This window comes from Berkeleyomyces rouxiae (assembly GCF_048999995.1).
Source record: "Berkeleyomyces rouxiae strain 22BRR77 chromosome Unknown BrBRR77_ptg000001l, whole genome shotgun sequence".
Taxonomy (NCBI): Eukaryota; Fungi; Ascomycota; class Sordariomycetes; order Microascales; family Ceratocystidaceae; genus Berkeleyomyces; species Berkeleyomyces rouxiae.
Genome location: NW_027396491.1, coordinates 903,010 through 916,940, shown reverse-complemented (window position 1 = coordinate 916,940; position 13,931 = coordinate 903,010). Strand labels below are relative to the sequence as shown.

The 13,931-nt window shown below is 49.2% G+C and overlaps 4 protein-coding genes across 4 annotated transcripts; 3 read left to right on the top strand and 1 right to left on the bottom strand.

Moving 5' to 3' along the window:
* Positions 1-3,101: 3,101 nt before the first annotated feature.
* BROUX77_000286 (uncharacterized protein) lies at positions 3,102-4,657 on the top strand (the record flags this gene model as incomplete). The annotated part of the gene is made up of 3 exons (XM_073747444.1): positions 3,102-3,224; positions 3,284-3,409; positions 3,497-4,657. 3 exons carry the CDS (start codon positions 3,102-3,104, stop codon positions 4,655-4,657), a joined length of 1,410 nt encoding a protein of 469 aa, XP_073608523.1.
* Positions 4,658-7,208: 2,551 nt separating this feature from the next.
* On the top strand, positions 7,209-8,589 carry BROUX77_000285 (uncharacterized protein; the record flags this gene model as incomplete). Its single annotated transcript, XM_073747433.1, has 5 exons — positions 7,209-7,227; positions 7,286-7,407; positions 7,487-7,521; positions 7,574-7,623; positions 7,688-8,589. 5 exons carry the CDS (start codon positions 7,209-7,211, stop codon positions 8,587-8,589), a joined length of 1,128 nt encoding a protein of 375 aa, XP_073608522.1.
* A 194-nt stretch (positions 8,590-8,783) lies between these two features.
* Positions 8,784-10,229, top strand: BROUX77_000284 (uncharacterized protein; the record flags this gene model as incomplete). The annotated part of the gene is made up of 2 exons (XM_073747422.1): positions 8,784-9,962; positions 10,044-10,229. 2 exons carry the CDS (start codon positions 8,784-8,786, stop codon positions 10,227-10,229), a joined length of 1,365 nt encoding a protein of 454 aa, XP_073608521.1.
* A 165-nt stretch (positions 10,230-10,394) lies between these two features.
* On the bottom strand, positions 10,395-12,401 carry BROUX77_000283 (uncharacterized protein; the record flags this gene model as incomplete). Its single annotated transcript, XM_073747411.1, has 2 exons — positions 10,395-11,864; positions 11,943-12,401. The coding sequence occupies 2 exons, from the start codon at positions 12,399-12,401 to the stop codon at positions 10,395-10,397; spliced, it is 1,929 nt and encodes a 642-aa protein (XP_073608520.1).
* Between the last annotated feature and the right edge of the window lie 1,530 nt (positions 12,402-13,931).

Here is a 13,931-nt window from a genome sequence, read left to right as displayed (position 1 = left end):
GCAATGAGTGGACTTATTTAAATGGCGCCATTAGGGGTGCACAGTTTCTTGTTACAATGACCCTTCTATTACTCCCCTCTCATCTTTTTATTCGGGCTGGTGCTTCCCAGTGTTTTTTGTTCTCTCTTCTCTTTGCATACATCTGCCTACTAGAGGGCTATGGAGTTTCGCTTCTTTGGTGTTGTTTTTGTGGTTTTTCTTTCTCTTTTTTCTTTTTGCTGGTGAACATTGCCTACTCTCACATGTATTAATTCCCAGAGGCAGATGGCAATGATGTCAACCTCTACATTAATATTTGTTCTTTTTTTTTATGCTGGTGGGTTGATGCAACTCGGACATGACTTATAGAGCCTGATGTTTTTTTTTTTTTTTTCATTCTTTTTCTTCTGGCATTTGGTATCATTATTATTTATCCCAATGGGCATTACTCCAGTTTTCTGTTCTTGTGCTTTTCTGATGACACTTGTTTTTTTGCCCTTCTTGGTCTGCACCACATTGTTATGCCTTTGCGCCTCGTTTGCATGATGCCGGGTTGCCTCATGCTTGGGTGGCACACATGTCTCTTATAGTTACTCTAAATGCTTATTTTTAATGTGCGCAACCATCTTTGTCTTTTTCGTTCTTTCTTTGCCTCCCAAGACTTCCAATCATAGCGATGTCTGTGTCCATGCAGGGAGAAAGCAGGCTGTGTGCATATGAGCAGACGCGGGGGAACTTAATCGACGCTATGCATCGAGGACGTGTTGTGTATAGCGGGAAGAAAAGACTGTGCCTCGAGTTGTTCGACCGGACTTCCAGAACAACGGGTAGAACACCGGGTGGAAGGTGTGTGTATCAACTATGTAGCAATGTACCTCGCTGTTTGTATATAGCATAGTGACGTGACGTCACTATCTGCTGTTGGCCAGGAAATCTAGTAAGCCATCGTTTGACATGGTTTTATTGAATCACATCACATAGCTACCATGAAATGTTTCTTCTCTTCTCGAATGCTAATTTGATCTTGCCAATATCATCGGAAGCCCGGGACGATGAACTCCCCACACGTGACCCGCGGAGTTAAAAGAAAAAAAAAAGATGCCGAAAGAGGCAGCGATGCAGGTACAGATGTTGTTGCCGTTACTAACTAGCTAGTTAACTACTATATATGCAACTACTACATTGAATGCGACAGTTGCTGCCTTCCTTGTGTTGTTCTTCCCTATTTGCTCTTGATATTATTTATTGCCAGGTCTTCTTGGCCTCGGTGCGTGTTGCCTCCGCCGGACAGAGGGCCGGAAATTACGGGAAGACAGATATTTCGTGTTCTGGTGCTTCTTTTGATTCTTGTCGGTCTGGTGGTGGCTGTGTTGGGAAGGGGGGGCAGAAGCAATGTTGCTGCCTCTCGGAATGTCGGAGTGTTGCTTTGTGAAGAAAAAAAAAAGAAGAAGCGCATGCATCTCCCGAGACGGACAAGTCACATATTAATGAGGTAGCAGCTGACTAGTTGGTTGGTTTTTGTTTACATGGTACGAGAGAAAACAATGGCAACCAAGTCCTTGGCAATAAAGGGGAAAAGTAGTGGCCCTGAATGCATCTGTATATCCACACCACAAATATGCCCAAAGGAGATACAAGCGCTTCAGCCGGAAGGAACGGCTTTGGAGATGTTGGCAGCATGTGTGGAAAATCACAAGCCCAGAGCCCCGGGTCCCCGCGATGTCAAGGGGGTTACAGGCAGTAAGCACATGGAGAGGACTGGTTGACGGCTCGGCTGCTTGTACATGATTATATAAGACAGTGCCGGACTCTGTCTCACGTGATCGGGATCGACGGCGTGTTGTCTCTCCGCCGATGGGAAGTCTCAGTCTCTTTCTCTCTGTGTATGTGCGCAGATAAGTGGTATACGTCTAGTAAACCAAAACTCCCGTTCCCCGCAAAAGAGACCGCGAGAGCTTGATGTCCGTCGTCATACGCTCTGAGGAAGCGAGGTGGCACACCCATGTCCGGGAATTTCTTCAGGCAGCACGGTGTTGATCTCTGTGTGCGCGCTGATGAAATCCTCCGATTCGAAACAGGGAAGCCGAGGAAAGCTGAGGAGGCAGAGGCAGATCGTCTTGTCTTTGTTCTCATGCAAGCTGGATTAGACATGGCGGCGGAAGTCAGACTTGGTTGCTCAAATGGACTGCGCCACGCTGGGGAAAATAAAGGTTGCAGCCAAGACGGTCGTACAAGTAGACAAGTAGACAAGTATAGAATAGCCAGTTATAACTAGCACATTTGTACAGGCACGGATTTGGATGCTGTTGATCTGTTGATCTCTTAATGCGACATGATTTTTTATGTACGACACCAGCTTTGTGGTAACTGCCATGCTGTGACATCTGCTTGTTGCTCTTGCTCCTGCTGGCAAAATCTGCTGTAGCCTGCTGCTGTCGGGTAAGAACTCCTGCCGGCTATTTGCTGGCCGCTTTCTGGCAGCTGCTTGGCTGCGAGTGGAAGCAACCCAGCGATCCGTTTGTTGATCTTGCCCATCCAGGAACAAGCTCCTCCTGTTCTCCTTCTTGGCTGCCAACCAGCTGCTCGTTACTCCAGGCAAGTGCCATCTGTTCGACTTCCCCCTTATTTTGCTGGGCTTTGGGCTTAAAGAAACGGCCTTGCTTCTTATTTCTCAGGCGCCATTTTATCTTCTTCTTCCTCCCCTTCTGACACATTTCTTCCCGCTTACCAAAATACTCCCGCATTGCTTCTCCCGCTTTATTTTATTCCGTGCCGCACGACGCTCGCTCTCATCTTACCGCTTCGCCTTCTCGCCCCTCTCATTATTATAGCAGCAGTCCATCCGTTGTTAGTCCTGCTTCTTCCTTGCCTTTATATTTGGCTGGAGCCCCTCTTTTTCTTGCTCCCTCGCCCGCCGCTTCCATCCTTCATCAGCTCCCTTGTTAGCTGCATCTCTCGACAACCATCTGTCCCCAAGATATTTTGCTCCCCGTTCCTCTTGTCGCGCCAATTGTTCTTCTTCCACTTCCTGCTATAAGCTCTCGCCGGAACATACTTGACTGGCCTTCATTCTTTCCCACCTCCACCAAAACCCGTGCCTTACCCTTCGCCTGTTCTTCAAGATGGCTGCTCCTAGTCAGCCCATGTCCCCCATTCAGGGCGAAATGCCAGTTCGGACGGCTACAGGCCTGACGGGCCTCAGCGGCCTCAGCGATGACGCCATTCCCGAGGCTGACCCCAATACAGTATGCTGTTGAGCCCTCTCCTCTGCCGCCTCACAAACCTACTGCTAACAGTTATCTAGACTGCGGGTCTTCTGGCGGAACGTCTTCAAGCTTGGAAGCACGCTGTTGTCTATCTTGAGGACTACATTACGGCCGTCGAGAAGATTCACAAGGCCCACGCCAAGGAGTATGAGAAGGCTCTTAAGGTATGCTATCCTCTGATCTTTCCGCCACTTCATTCCCCCACTCTCCCTCGGTGATCACCATATACTGACAATCCGGGGCTTGCACAGACGATTGCGAACCCCCTCCGCGAGGGCCACCACTTCGACGGCGACGCTGTTGGTTTTGCCGGGTTCTTCGAAAATATTCGTCTCAACACTCAGGCCATAATTAACACAAACCTCGAGACTGAGAAGTCTTTGAAGGACGCCGTTCTCCCTATCCTCGAACGCTTGCACAAGGAGATCAAGCTCAAGGTCAAGGAGCTCGCCAATGGCGTTGGGAAGGGTGCCAAAGACGTCGAAAAGGCCCGTGGTGTAACCCAGAAGCAAATCGAACTGCTAGGCCAACGAACCGCCTCGTATGAGTCTGCTGGTGCCCGTATTTCCGGCCATGAAGACCCCTATGTCGTGCGCCGTGGTGTCGCGCATAGACTCCACAAGCAAGTTCAAGAGGAGAATAACCATCGCAATGAGCTCATTGCCGTGCAAGCTAACTTCTGCACCTTTGAATCGCACATTATGGGCACCATCTCACAGACTATTGAAGCTTTCACTGGAATTGTCGGCGGACAAGGCGAAAACATCCGCATGCTACACACGGACATGTTGGGCGCTGTGCAGCGTGTGCCTGTTGATTTTGAGTGGCGCAAGTTCCAGGAGCGCTATGGCGACCGTTTGGTCAACCCCAACGACCCCCCTCGCGCTGTTGATTCCATTGTTTTCCCCAACATGAAGCATACGTCAACAACGCCAGTTATTGAAGGCTTGCTCGAGCGCAAATCTCGCAACAAGCTATCGTGGGGCCACGCTTCTGGATACTATGTCATCACTCCCAGCAAGTACCTTCATGAGTTTCGTGATACGGACGATGTCCGTGCTGATCCCAAGCCTGAATTGTCGATTTACCTGCCCGATGCTGTTGTATCCCCGCCTTCGGGCGAGAAATTTAGTGTAAAGGGTAAGGATATTAGCAAGAACCTCAGCTCGAAGCTGACTGGCTCTTCGGAACTCAATTTCAAGGCTAGTTCAGCTTCGGAGGCCCAGCGTTGGTATGAAGCCATGAAGGACGCTGCCGCCTCTGGCGTGTCTCGTGTCAACAGCCTGGCTTCTCCCACTATGCCCACCTCACCAATGGCTGCAGACATGAAGTCAGCGCTTGCCAGCCCTACAACACCAGGCCTCGCTCCTCAAGAGGGGGGTATTGTGGCCGATGCCAGTGTGCCCAAATAAAGAAGCTTGACTAATGTGGCCAATGTATTTAATGCCTGAGGAGGACTGCCTCACCACCACCACTGTATGCAGGGCTGATTTTCCTTCGTTTTTTTTGCCTCTAATGATTCCGCTTGTCCAAGGTCTTGTTTATTGTTTGGATTATCTTGTTAATGCACATTATTATTGTTAGTGGTTGGCACACATAGTTGATGACACTTAATGAAATTATACGGAGGTTGGTTGACCTTGGCCTTGGAACATGACATGACTTGAATACGTAGAGTCAAAAACGAGACCAAGACCAGCATGATTCGAGAGCAGCAGCGTATCAGTCTGAAAAGCTAACGGGCCTCAGAAAAGGAAGGTCCAATTGTTGCCTCGAGCTCAACTGGCCTCGAAGAATCAGTAGTTCACACGTATGATTTGATCAATTGAAAGACAAAAAAAATTTGGGTTGAACTTTTTTTTCTTATTGGGTTATTTACATCTACGATTGCCCTCGAAAGGACGGGTTGAACCTGGAAATCTTGAAAAGACCATTGTTAGTCTAAAACGTCGACGCATATAAACGGCAATTGACAATTATTGTTGGGAGAGGGAGGGGATATCAGCGCGTAGTTGCCCTGTCACAGGCAAATATCGTCATAGCTTATGGCTAAGTTGACCGTCGTGAAAAATTTTAAGGTCATCATGTAAACCCGGAGATCAATCTCGTTGAGAGATTGGAAGCAATAAAGGCAAGGTAAAAGAGGCTGGTGAAGCTTACCATTAGCAGCGGGCAGGATTCTCTGGGAGACCTGTTTTTCTTTTTCTTCTTGTTTTCATTTTGTTTCCTCGTTCTTGTTTGTTTAGAAGGTCACGTATTGTGCTACTGCCAACAACGAAGTCAGCATTAAATGCTCGGCTTCCAAGAGAGTTGTGTTTGGTGCTTGTTCTCGTTTGCCCACTTGTTGGCGTAGACAAGGAGAAAAACCAGAGGGCTTCTCTCGTCTGGAGTCAGATAAAAGAATCTGTCGCTCGTGGCCTTTCGGCTCAGACATATGCTTGTCATTGTTTGGATTCGTAGTTTTGGTTCATCATGGAGATACAGCGAGAGAAGCCCAAGGATGGTAACAGTACGGGTGCAGTGTTGCATTCCGATAGGACGCATCGTGAGGATGACGTTTGTTTTATTTACATACCTGAACAGCATCAATGACGATTGTTAGTGATGGTGTTGACGGGAGGGATGAACAGAAGAGTTGTGGAAGGTAAAGGTTTCAGAAGTTGCATGAATGGTAAAAAAAAAGATGTTGTCTGCATTGCAAGCGCAAATAAGACTCGTCATCTAAATGAGGATCATCATGTAGGTGGGCATTGAGGTGCATCGAGAAATTCAAGCTTACCATTCTAGAGAAGCTGTGAACAGCGCCACGAGCGGCAATCCATTTGCAGACACATGCAATGTTAGTCTTTTCAAGACATGTTAGCAATGATACACCCAAAGCTAATTGGCCTGGCTTCATCTATATCAATGTTGCATAGCGAGTTCAATCAGTGGGCGAGGTTTTCTAGGCCTGCCGCAAAAAGGCGTTATCGCTCATAAAGTACCGTCTAAAGTACTCGGAGCCCAGTGCCGTTTCATCACAAAGAACTCCCGCGTGTGCTGTACACTGCTACTTGCGAAGCCAGATGGGGAGATGGTGTATGTACCTTACGAGTACGTCCTGTCCTGTCCATTTCTGAATTGCACTGTTAGCAATTGTTCGTCTCGAGAGCATGAAGCGATGAGCGGATAAGAGTGAAGGTTTCGAATCAGAAAACAGCCAGTTGATATCGTCATTTGACATCAGACGGTAATTCCAACGTGCCGAAGCACAAAAAATTGATCATCAGAAGAAACCCGGGGGGATGGTGCTAAATAGCAGTGGAAGCTTACCAAGACAGGACATGGAAGTAGAAATATCTACAAATATGACATAGCAGCTCTAAAACTTTGTTGCTGTTAGCTTTATGTTGCAATAAAGCCATGCAATGTAGAGGCCGACTAGACAATCATAAACAATCTCTTTCGAGATGTTGTCAGACTGACATGCAAAATAGTTTCACACCCAGAAGGGTCAAAGACTCTAGTTTGATTGCGGTTTGCTGTTGTCATCAGGTAGATGATGGGAAAGGAGATGGTTGGATAAAGGCTCCAACTCTATGTTGGGATTGGTACCAAAGGATAGAGAACTTACTTGAGAGCGTTGTCGATGATAGAAGAAGAGGAAGAAGAAATGGAAGAATTGAGAAGCAAAATCGCGCTTTTGTAGAAACTTTTTTGTGAGTGGGGCCTTTTGGAGGTTATAAGCGGGGCGGGCTCCTTCAGTTCTGACTAAGCGAAGTCCGGTGTCACGTGCTGTCGCGTCGACCCGAACTGCCGTGGGAATAAGCGGCTGGTGTATGAGGATTGGCATCACTTTAAATCAGTTAGACATAGATGTAATTCTTGAGAGAACAAAGTTGAGCCTGTGTGATCGATACACTGTTCAATATACTGCTTTTGTATATATTTCAAGCCTCTAACCCATCAAGAGTGATCCGTACCATGCCTGAGATAGCTGAAGGTTTGTTTGTGGATCCATCAACCCCAACCCTTTTGCTCCTAACAACATCATATTCTAGTTGCAAGAGTTGTGCACTTTCTCCGGAAGCACTTGGTCAGCAAGACGATCAGAAATGTCACTGCTGTTGAAGATCCGATTGTCTTGAAGAGTGATGTTACAGCTGAACTCACTGGACGAAAGGTGTGTACCAACATATCATAGCTATGCTATGAACGTTATGAGTTCACAAGTTGGCTTACGACAATGTTTGAGATTACAGATTCTTTCAGTAGAACGCCATGGGAAATACTTTTGGTGCGTCACAGTTACAGCTTATATAAATTTGTCACAATCTAACACGGACTAGGCTAGCTTTGGACTCGAACAAATGTGCGGTGATGCACTTGGGAATGACTGGTTCGTGATACGCCCAATCCTACATCTTTCACACCAGGCTAATATATGAGCTTTTGTTACACAGGATGGGTGCATATCGAAGGTGAAAAAACAGCACCAGAGGGCTGGTATAAGAAGATGGGCACTGGCACTGAATGGCCGCCACGATTCTGGAAGTTCCACCTTGAGACAGAGGGTACAATGCCGGTCAAGCTTGCATACACCAATTCACGGCGAATAGGCCAAATAATCGTTGTTGACGGTGACAGGGAGTCGGTTCGGCGGGAGCCGCCACTGGCAAGGCTCGGCCTAGACCCTGTTGCCGACCAAGTGTCTCTTGAATGGCTGCAGGCTCAACTTTCCAAGCGACGCTGCCCCGTCAAGGCTTTCCTGCTGGACCAGACGGTCATGTGTGGTATTGGCAACTGGGTTGCCGACGAAGTTCTTTACCACGCACGTATTCATCCTGAAGAGCTGTGCTGCGACATGGCCGATGACATTTCGACGCGCCTTTACGATTCCATTATCGCGGTTTGTGCCCTGGCAGTCAACAAACTAGGCGATGAATCGCAGTTCCCAGAAGATTGGCTGTTCAAGCACCGCTGGAATCGTGGGAAGAAGGGCCCGGGAGTCTTGCCCAACGGGGAAGCGCTGGCCTTGGTTACCGTTGGCGGGCGTACGAGTTGCTTTGCACCAGGTCGGCAGATTTTAACGAGCAACCCTGCTCCAAAATCAACCAAGAAGCCTAGTCGTGCCAAAGCTCGGACACTTCTTGAAAAGGCAGAAGAAGAGGAAATGAAAATTGAGACTGAGATAAGAAATGGGGATTCTTCGGTTGAGGGGAAAGCTCAGCCGAGAACGTCTTTATCTGGGCGCAAACGGGCACATGTTAAGGATGAATCTGGAGATGAAAGAGACTGCAAGTCTCCGCATGCTCGGCGAACCAGAAGCCAGACCCAAGGAAAAGCCTCTCGATACTTCACATGATCATCACGTAGATTTTCTAGACCAGGACGTGGTTGTGGTCTAGGGTTAGCAAAATTTTCCATAACTCGGGTTGATAGATATTCTAGGTAGCTATGCTGTACTCCACTTTATTTTGGACGCGCCTCGCGTTGATGGCGGCATCAAAGACAGAGACACTCACAATTTAATACGCAGCTGTTTTCAAGCCGCCATAAATGCTATCGCAAAGCCATCGACGGAGACTAGCCGCGGGAAGCGGCAACTCGCCTCGGAGATCTGTGGCCCCACGCGAAAACGACAGTGACAGCGATGAATCTGTCGATCAATCCCAGATCAGCACCAGCGGCGGCGGCGAAGGCAACCTCTATGGTGTTCACTATGAAGAGATGGCTGGTCCTCCGAATGCAGCTGCTGCCGAAGCCATGAAGAAGCTAGTTGCCAACCGAGAGGCCCAGCGCATTGTCGAGGAGTCACGCAGGGCTATGGAGGGGATCAACAAGGCTATCGTGGCTGTCAACGACGCGCTGGTTTCCCAGCGCAGATACGTGGCTAAGGCACAACGGCGCGCTAACGGCGGCATGGACGACGAAGAAAAAGAGCTTTGGGGCGAGGACGAGGCTGAAGAGCGGGATGCGTACTTGGCTCAGTCACAGCAAACCGCCGAGTCGGTGCTGGAGAAGCTTCTTACCTCTTCGATGAGCTTAACAGCGGAAGGCGAGCGTAAGCTTCGCCAGATGATTGACGTGATGGCAGAAACAGAAGACTTCAACGCTGCCATGGACAGTGCGGCTGAACGAGTCCGCGTTGCCAACCGTCAGCGGCAGGTGCAGGAAGAGCAAGAGGCCGAAGCGGAGCGGCAGGCAATCGAAGACGAAGTAGCAAACGGAAATGGCGCCCAAGACCAAAAGCCTGGGGCCAGCACGACATCCTCAGACCAGCCCATCCCGCCTTTCTCAAGTTTGAAGAGCACCCTTACGACCGCGGTACGCACCAAGGACGCAGCATACGACAAAATGACATCCTATGAGCGCTATGCTCTGAACAACGACTATGCAGCCTTCCGCCGCCAACTGCACAACAGCATCTATGAAGAAACCCGCGAGGTACCCGATAAAAGACGCTGGTTCGACGAACAAGGGAATCCTGTGCTACCGACCCGTGAGGCGCTGTTGGGTGAAGAGTCGGACACAGAGATGCAGGATGGCTCAGACGAAGAGCTGGTGATCCAGCGCGTAAAGCAGGACTTCAAGTGTCCCTTGTCCCTGCGGGAGTTGACGAATCCATATGGCACGTCCAAGTGTATCCACGTGTTTGAGAAGGATGCAATCTACGCCTACGTGGCACAATCGGGGCGACATGCGCCTGTTCAGTGCCCTCAGTCTGGATGCTCAGCTGTAAGTTTATCCCCCTTTTTGATTGTTAACTCTTGCTGTTATCGGCTTCCCGGATACGGATATTAATCTATGTGGCGTTAGATGTTTATGGCATCCGACTTGAAGCTAAATCAGGAGATGCTTATCCAACTGGAGCGTCGTCGACAGCGCCGTGCCCAGAATGAGTCCGACGACGAAGGAGACCAGGAAGACGCGGACGAATATGAATATGCGTCCATCAACACAACGGCTGTTGGAGACTCGACTGCCATGAAAGCGGAGCGTTGATCATGAGTGCGCCTATAGCCAACATACTTTTACTGATGGTCACGACTCACGACTTGTAATGGCAAAAGAATTTATTGAAACAGCGTTCTACCCAAAAAAAAGAAAATTACCTCCAGAATACCTCTATCTTATAAACGTAACACTTGAGCCCACCCCAAAATATCCTCACTCATCTCTGGGTGCCCCAAGTGGATGGACGTACAGTCCATAGAGTGAGCTCGGGAAAACCTGCGGAGATGGAGTCCAATCAGCCTCTCGAGCGTACCACACGTTGCTAATAATGACACCCTCGCCAGCGAGAATGTGAGCAATATTCTCTCTGGTGCAGGTGGTCAACATGGCACGCAGGTAGCAGCGATCAAGCATTTGAGGGTAAATGTCGAGATCCTCCTCCATAGTATTCTGGCCTTTGGTGGAATAGTCATTGATGTTGACAAACTGACCATCCGATACGCTCACGCCTTTGATGATACGGCCAAAGACTTGGAGCGCCGTGCTGGGCTGGTAGGCAGCGATGTGCTGCCCAGCTTGCTCGATGCGGCTGTAGGAAAGGCCGCCGAACTGGCGGACCTTGCCGCCCACATAGCTATCGCTGGTGTAGATGGACGAGTAGCCGGCCTTGGGGAACTTGTCGGCGTACTGACCGCCGGCAGCCTCAGCAACCGCCATTGACAGGGCCTCGCCACCGGCCCAGTTGCACATGAAGTTGCGGTCGCCGTACATCAGGCCGACATTGACGCCCCTCTTAAGTGCATTTGCTAGGTACGGCACCATGGGGCCATACGCCCAGTCGCCGCTGCGCAGTAAATTAATGCCGACATCGAAGTTGACCTCGGTGTAGTTTAGCGGTACGCCCATGGCTTTTTGCACCCACGGCTGGTTCAAGTACTCAAGGTGATGCAGTGGTGCCGGGACGTCAGGGAAGCGATGGGTGATGTCCAGCAAGCTGCCACCCTGAAAGATGTACCATTCATTTTGCTCCCGCGCACACGCGATGGTAGCGTCATTGCAAACCTTTTGGGTAGCATCTGGAACCTTGGAGTCGTAGTCTAGGTCCTTGGTTAGTGCGTAACACTTTTTTAGACTGGAACGGCAGGAAGAATTGTCAGAATTCCATTTTCTTTTGGTATCGAGGTATACCTCGCGGCTGACAAACTTGAGGCCGTACGGGTTACGCCAGGCCTGATCGATGGTGAACTCAGACTGAACCAGTGGGTCCACACAGCCGTTCAGAATACCAATGGACTTGACGTTCATGGGATAGGTTGTCTGTCCGGCCCTCTCGTTCTTGTAGTATTCGGCATCACGCTTGGCAAAGTAATCGGCGAACGTAGCGACGAATTTGCCGCCGTAGCCCTCACTAAAGATATTCAGGCCCAGGTTTTTTCCAGGACCAGTGGGAGGCTTGTATTCAGGGAAGACAGAGTAGAAGGCTTGCATGAACTTCCACATTGTCTTGGCAGCACCCTTGGTGTGGGTGATGGTGGCCTCCTTGGAGGGGAAGGTTCCCTTTGGCAACAGGAATTCCGGGAGATCTTCTTCATCTGGGTCCAACTCAGGGAGCAGATAGATGCGGTCGGTCAAATTAAGACTGCCAGTCATGAGAGTATCATATGAAAGACCAGAGCGGATAGGCTACATAGACATACCCAGATTAGCCACGGAGCCAGTAGGATTTCAGGCTGAAGTTTAAGATAGAGACTGTCTTCTTACCTGGTCGACAAAAAGTAGATTGGAGGCTCGGTCCCAGCCCCATTCGGCAGCGGCAGTTTCCAACTTATTCATACCACTCTCAATAACATTGCAAGGGCCCTGGCCCGTGAAGAAGCTCTGCAGTGAACTCTGGCCCGGGGTGCCGGAAAGCCACAGCGTAAGCGCGTTGGTGCGCTCCCGAGCACGAACATACCAGAAGAATACGTTTTGCTCGGGTATGTCGCCGTCGGCAGGAATAGTGATGTAGCCGGTCCGTTGCTCCTGGTAAGGCATTGCAGTCCGGCAAACACCGCTGGGGATCTTGAACCGAACTTGAATAGCGTTGTCGATAGGAGCAGGCCCCGTGAGCCCATTCCTAAACTCAGGATCGGGGTAGCCAGCAGCCGCGAGCGTTGACGTTAGGGTAAGCCACGCCAGGGCAGCCTTTCCCATGGCTGGGATACTGTTGAAGTTGACCATGTGGGCTAAAAGCACAAGATAGAGAAGACTGAACAAGGGAGCCCACGCGACACGAAAGGTCCGGTTAACAGAAGCAGTATCAGAAGTAGAGGCCACAGGATCGAGTGTGTTTTCCTGGTAATCGGTGTTGTCTGAGATCTCGAGATGAACAGTTCAAACCAGATCTCCAGAGCCACTAGACCAAAGGACGCCTCACTACTTATATGTATAATTACACAATACCTACTCGGCTATTACTGTATGGCTCACCCTATTCTCATAGCAACGGAAATAAAGATCCAGCTCTACCAATGGATATTCGAGCATTGGCTTGAACCGTCGCCTCCGCATATAGTTGTAAGCGGGAGGTCGTAGAGATGTCGGGGCTTTCGTGACCCAAATAAAAGGAAACATTCCTTGGGATCCCATGCCCATGGCACGTGCGGGGAGCATGGAAGTCAGCAAGGAGAATTTCTTGTTTTCTTTTTTTTTAGGTCGGAGGCCGAGGTTACGACAACACATGCTTGTCTATACCTTGTACAACAAAACTAACTGTGGCAAATGCACTACAGGCTCGGCTTATTATGCACGGTTGTGTTTCATGTCAACGGGAAATCCATATGCCGCCAGACGTTGGCTTGTCTTGGGAGTCAGAAGGTTCTAGACTGGCGCTAGAAGCTGACTAGAAGTCCGATGGAAGCCAGGGTAGCCTTCTATCTTCTGTTGTAGAGTAACTGCGTTTTCCAGAGCCAACTACAACTGTGCAACTAGTTATTTACATTCATTCATTAATTCATTCGTCTATTGTGTAGCTACTTGAATGTACTTAAACTTGTCGATACAGCGCCTATTAGATCTCGGAGCAGACTAGTTGATTGGGGGAAACAATGACAATATGAAGGGTGGTTTGTGGGTGGATACTAGAAAAGCCAGGATTCTGCACAGATTGCTTACCACATGAACGATATATTTGTGCTTGTATACACAGTGGTGTATCTATATGTACAGGCTTGTTACTTGAAAACTACACAACTAGACGTAGTTAGGTGTAACAAAGGGACATGAGGCTAGGCGCAAGACAAGATAGCTAGGCGCACTTTCATCGAGAACGAAAAAAAAAAAAAACACACTTCTTTGTACCTATATACACAATCAAAACAAAGGGAACCCGAGAGGCAGGCACATACTCTTTCTCCAGCCCATATCGAATCAGCCCAGCTCGCTTATTCCGCATAGCTAACTAACACTATTCAAGCTTTTGCCCAACTTTAATTTGTACAGAAGGCTGTGCCGCTCGTTCTTCCACATAGGCTCCAGACTCCAGATGTCTCGGTAATGCGCGATGGACAGTGCTCAAAGTGGAGTGGGAGCGTGCAGCTAGTCCGTCCAAGAAGGGAAAAGCAAAGCGAGAATGAGCCCTCTCTCTATTAGTGTCGCGCATCCAGCTTGAATGCTCCTTTTGAATTGAGATGCACTTGAGAAAAGAAAAAAAAAGGATCCCGAGCTATGAAACATTCAGACAACTACAGTTGTTTTTCCCCCGGCCACATC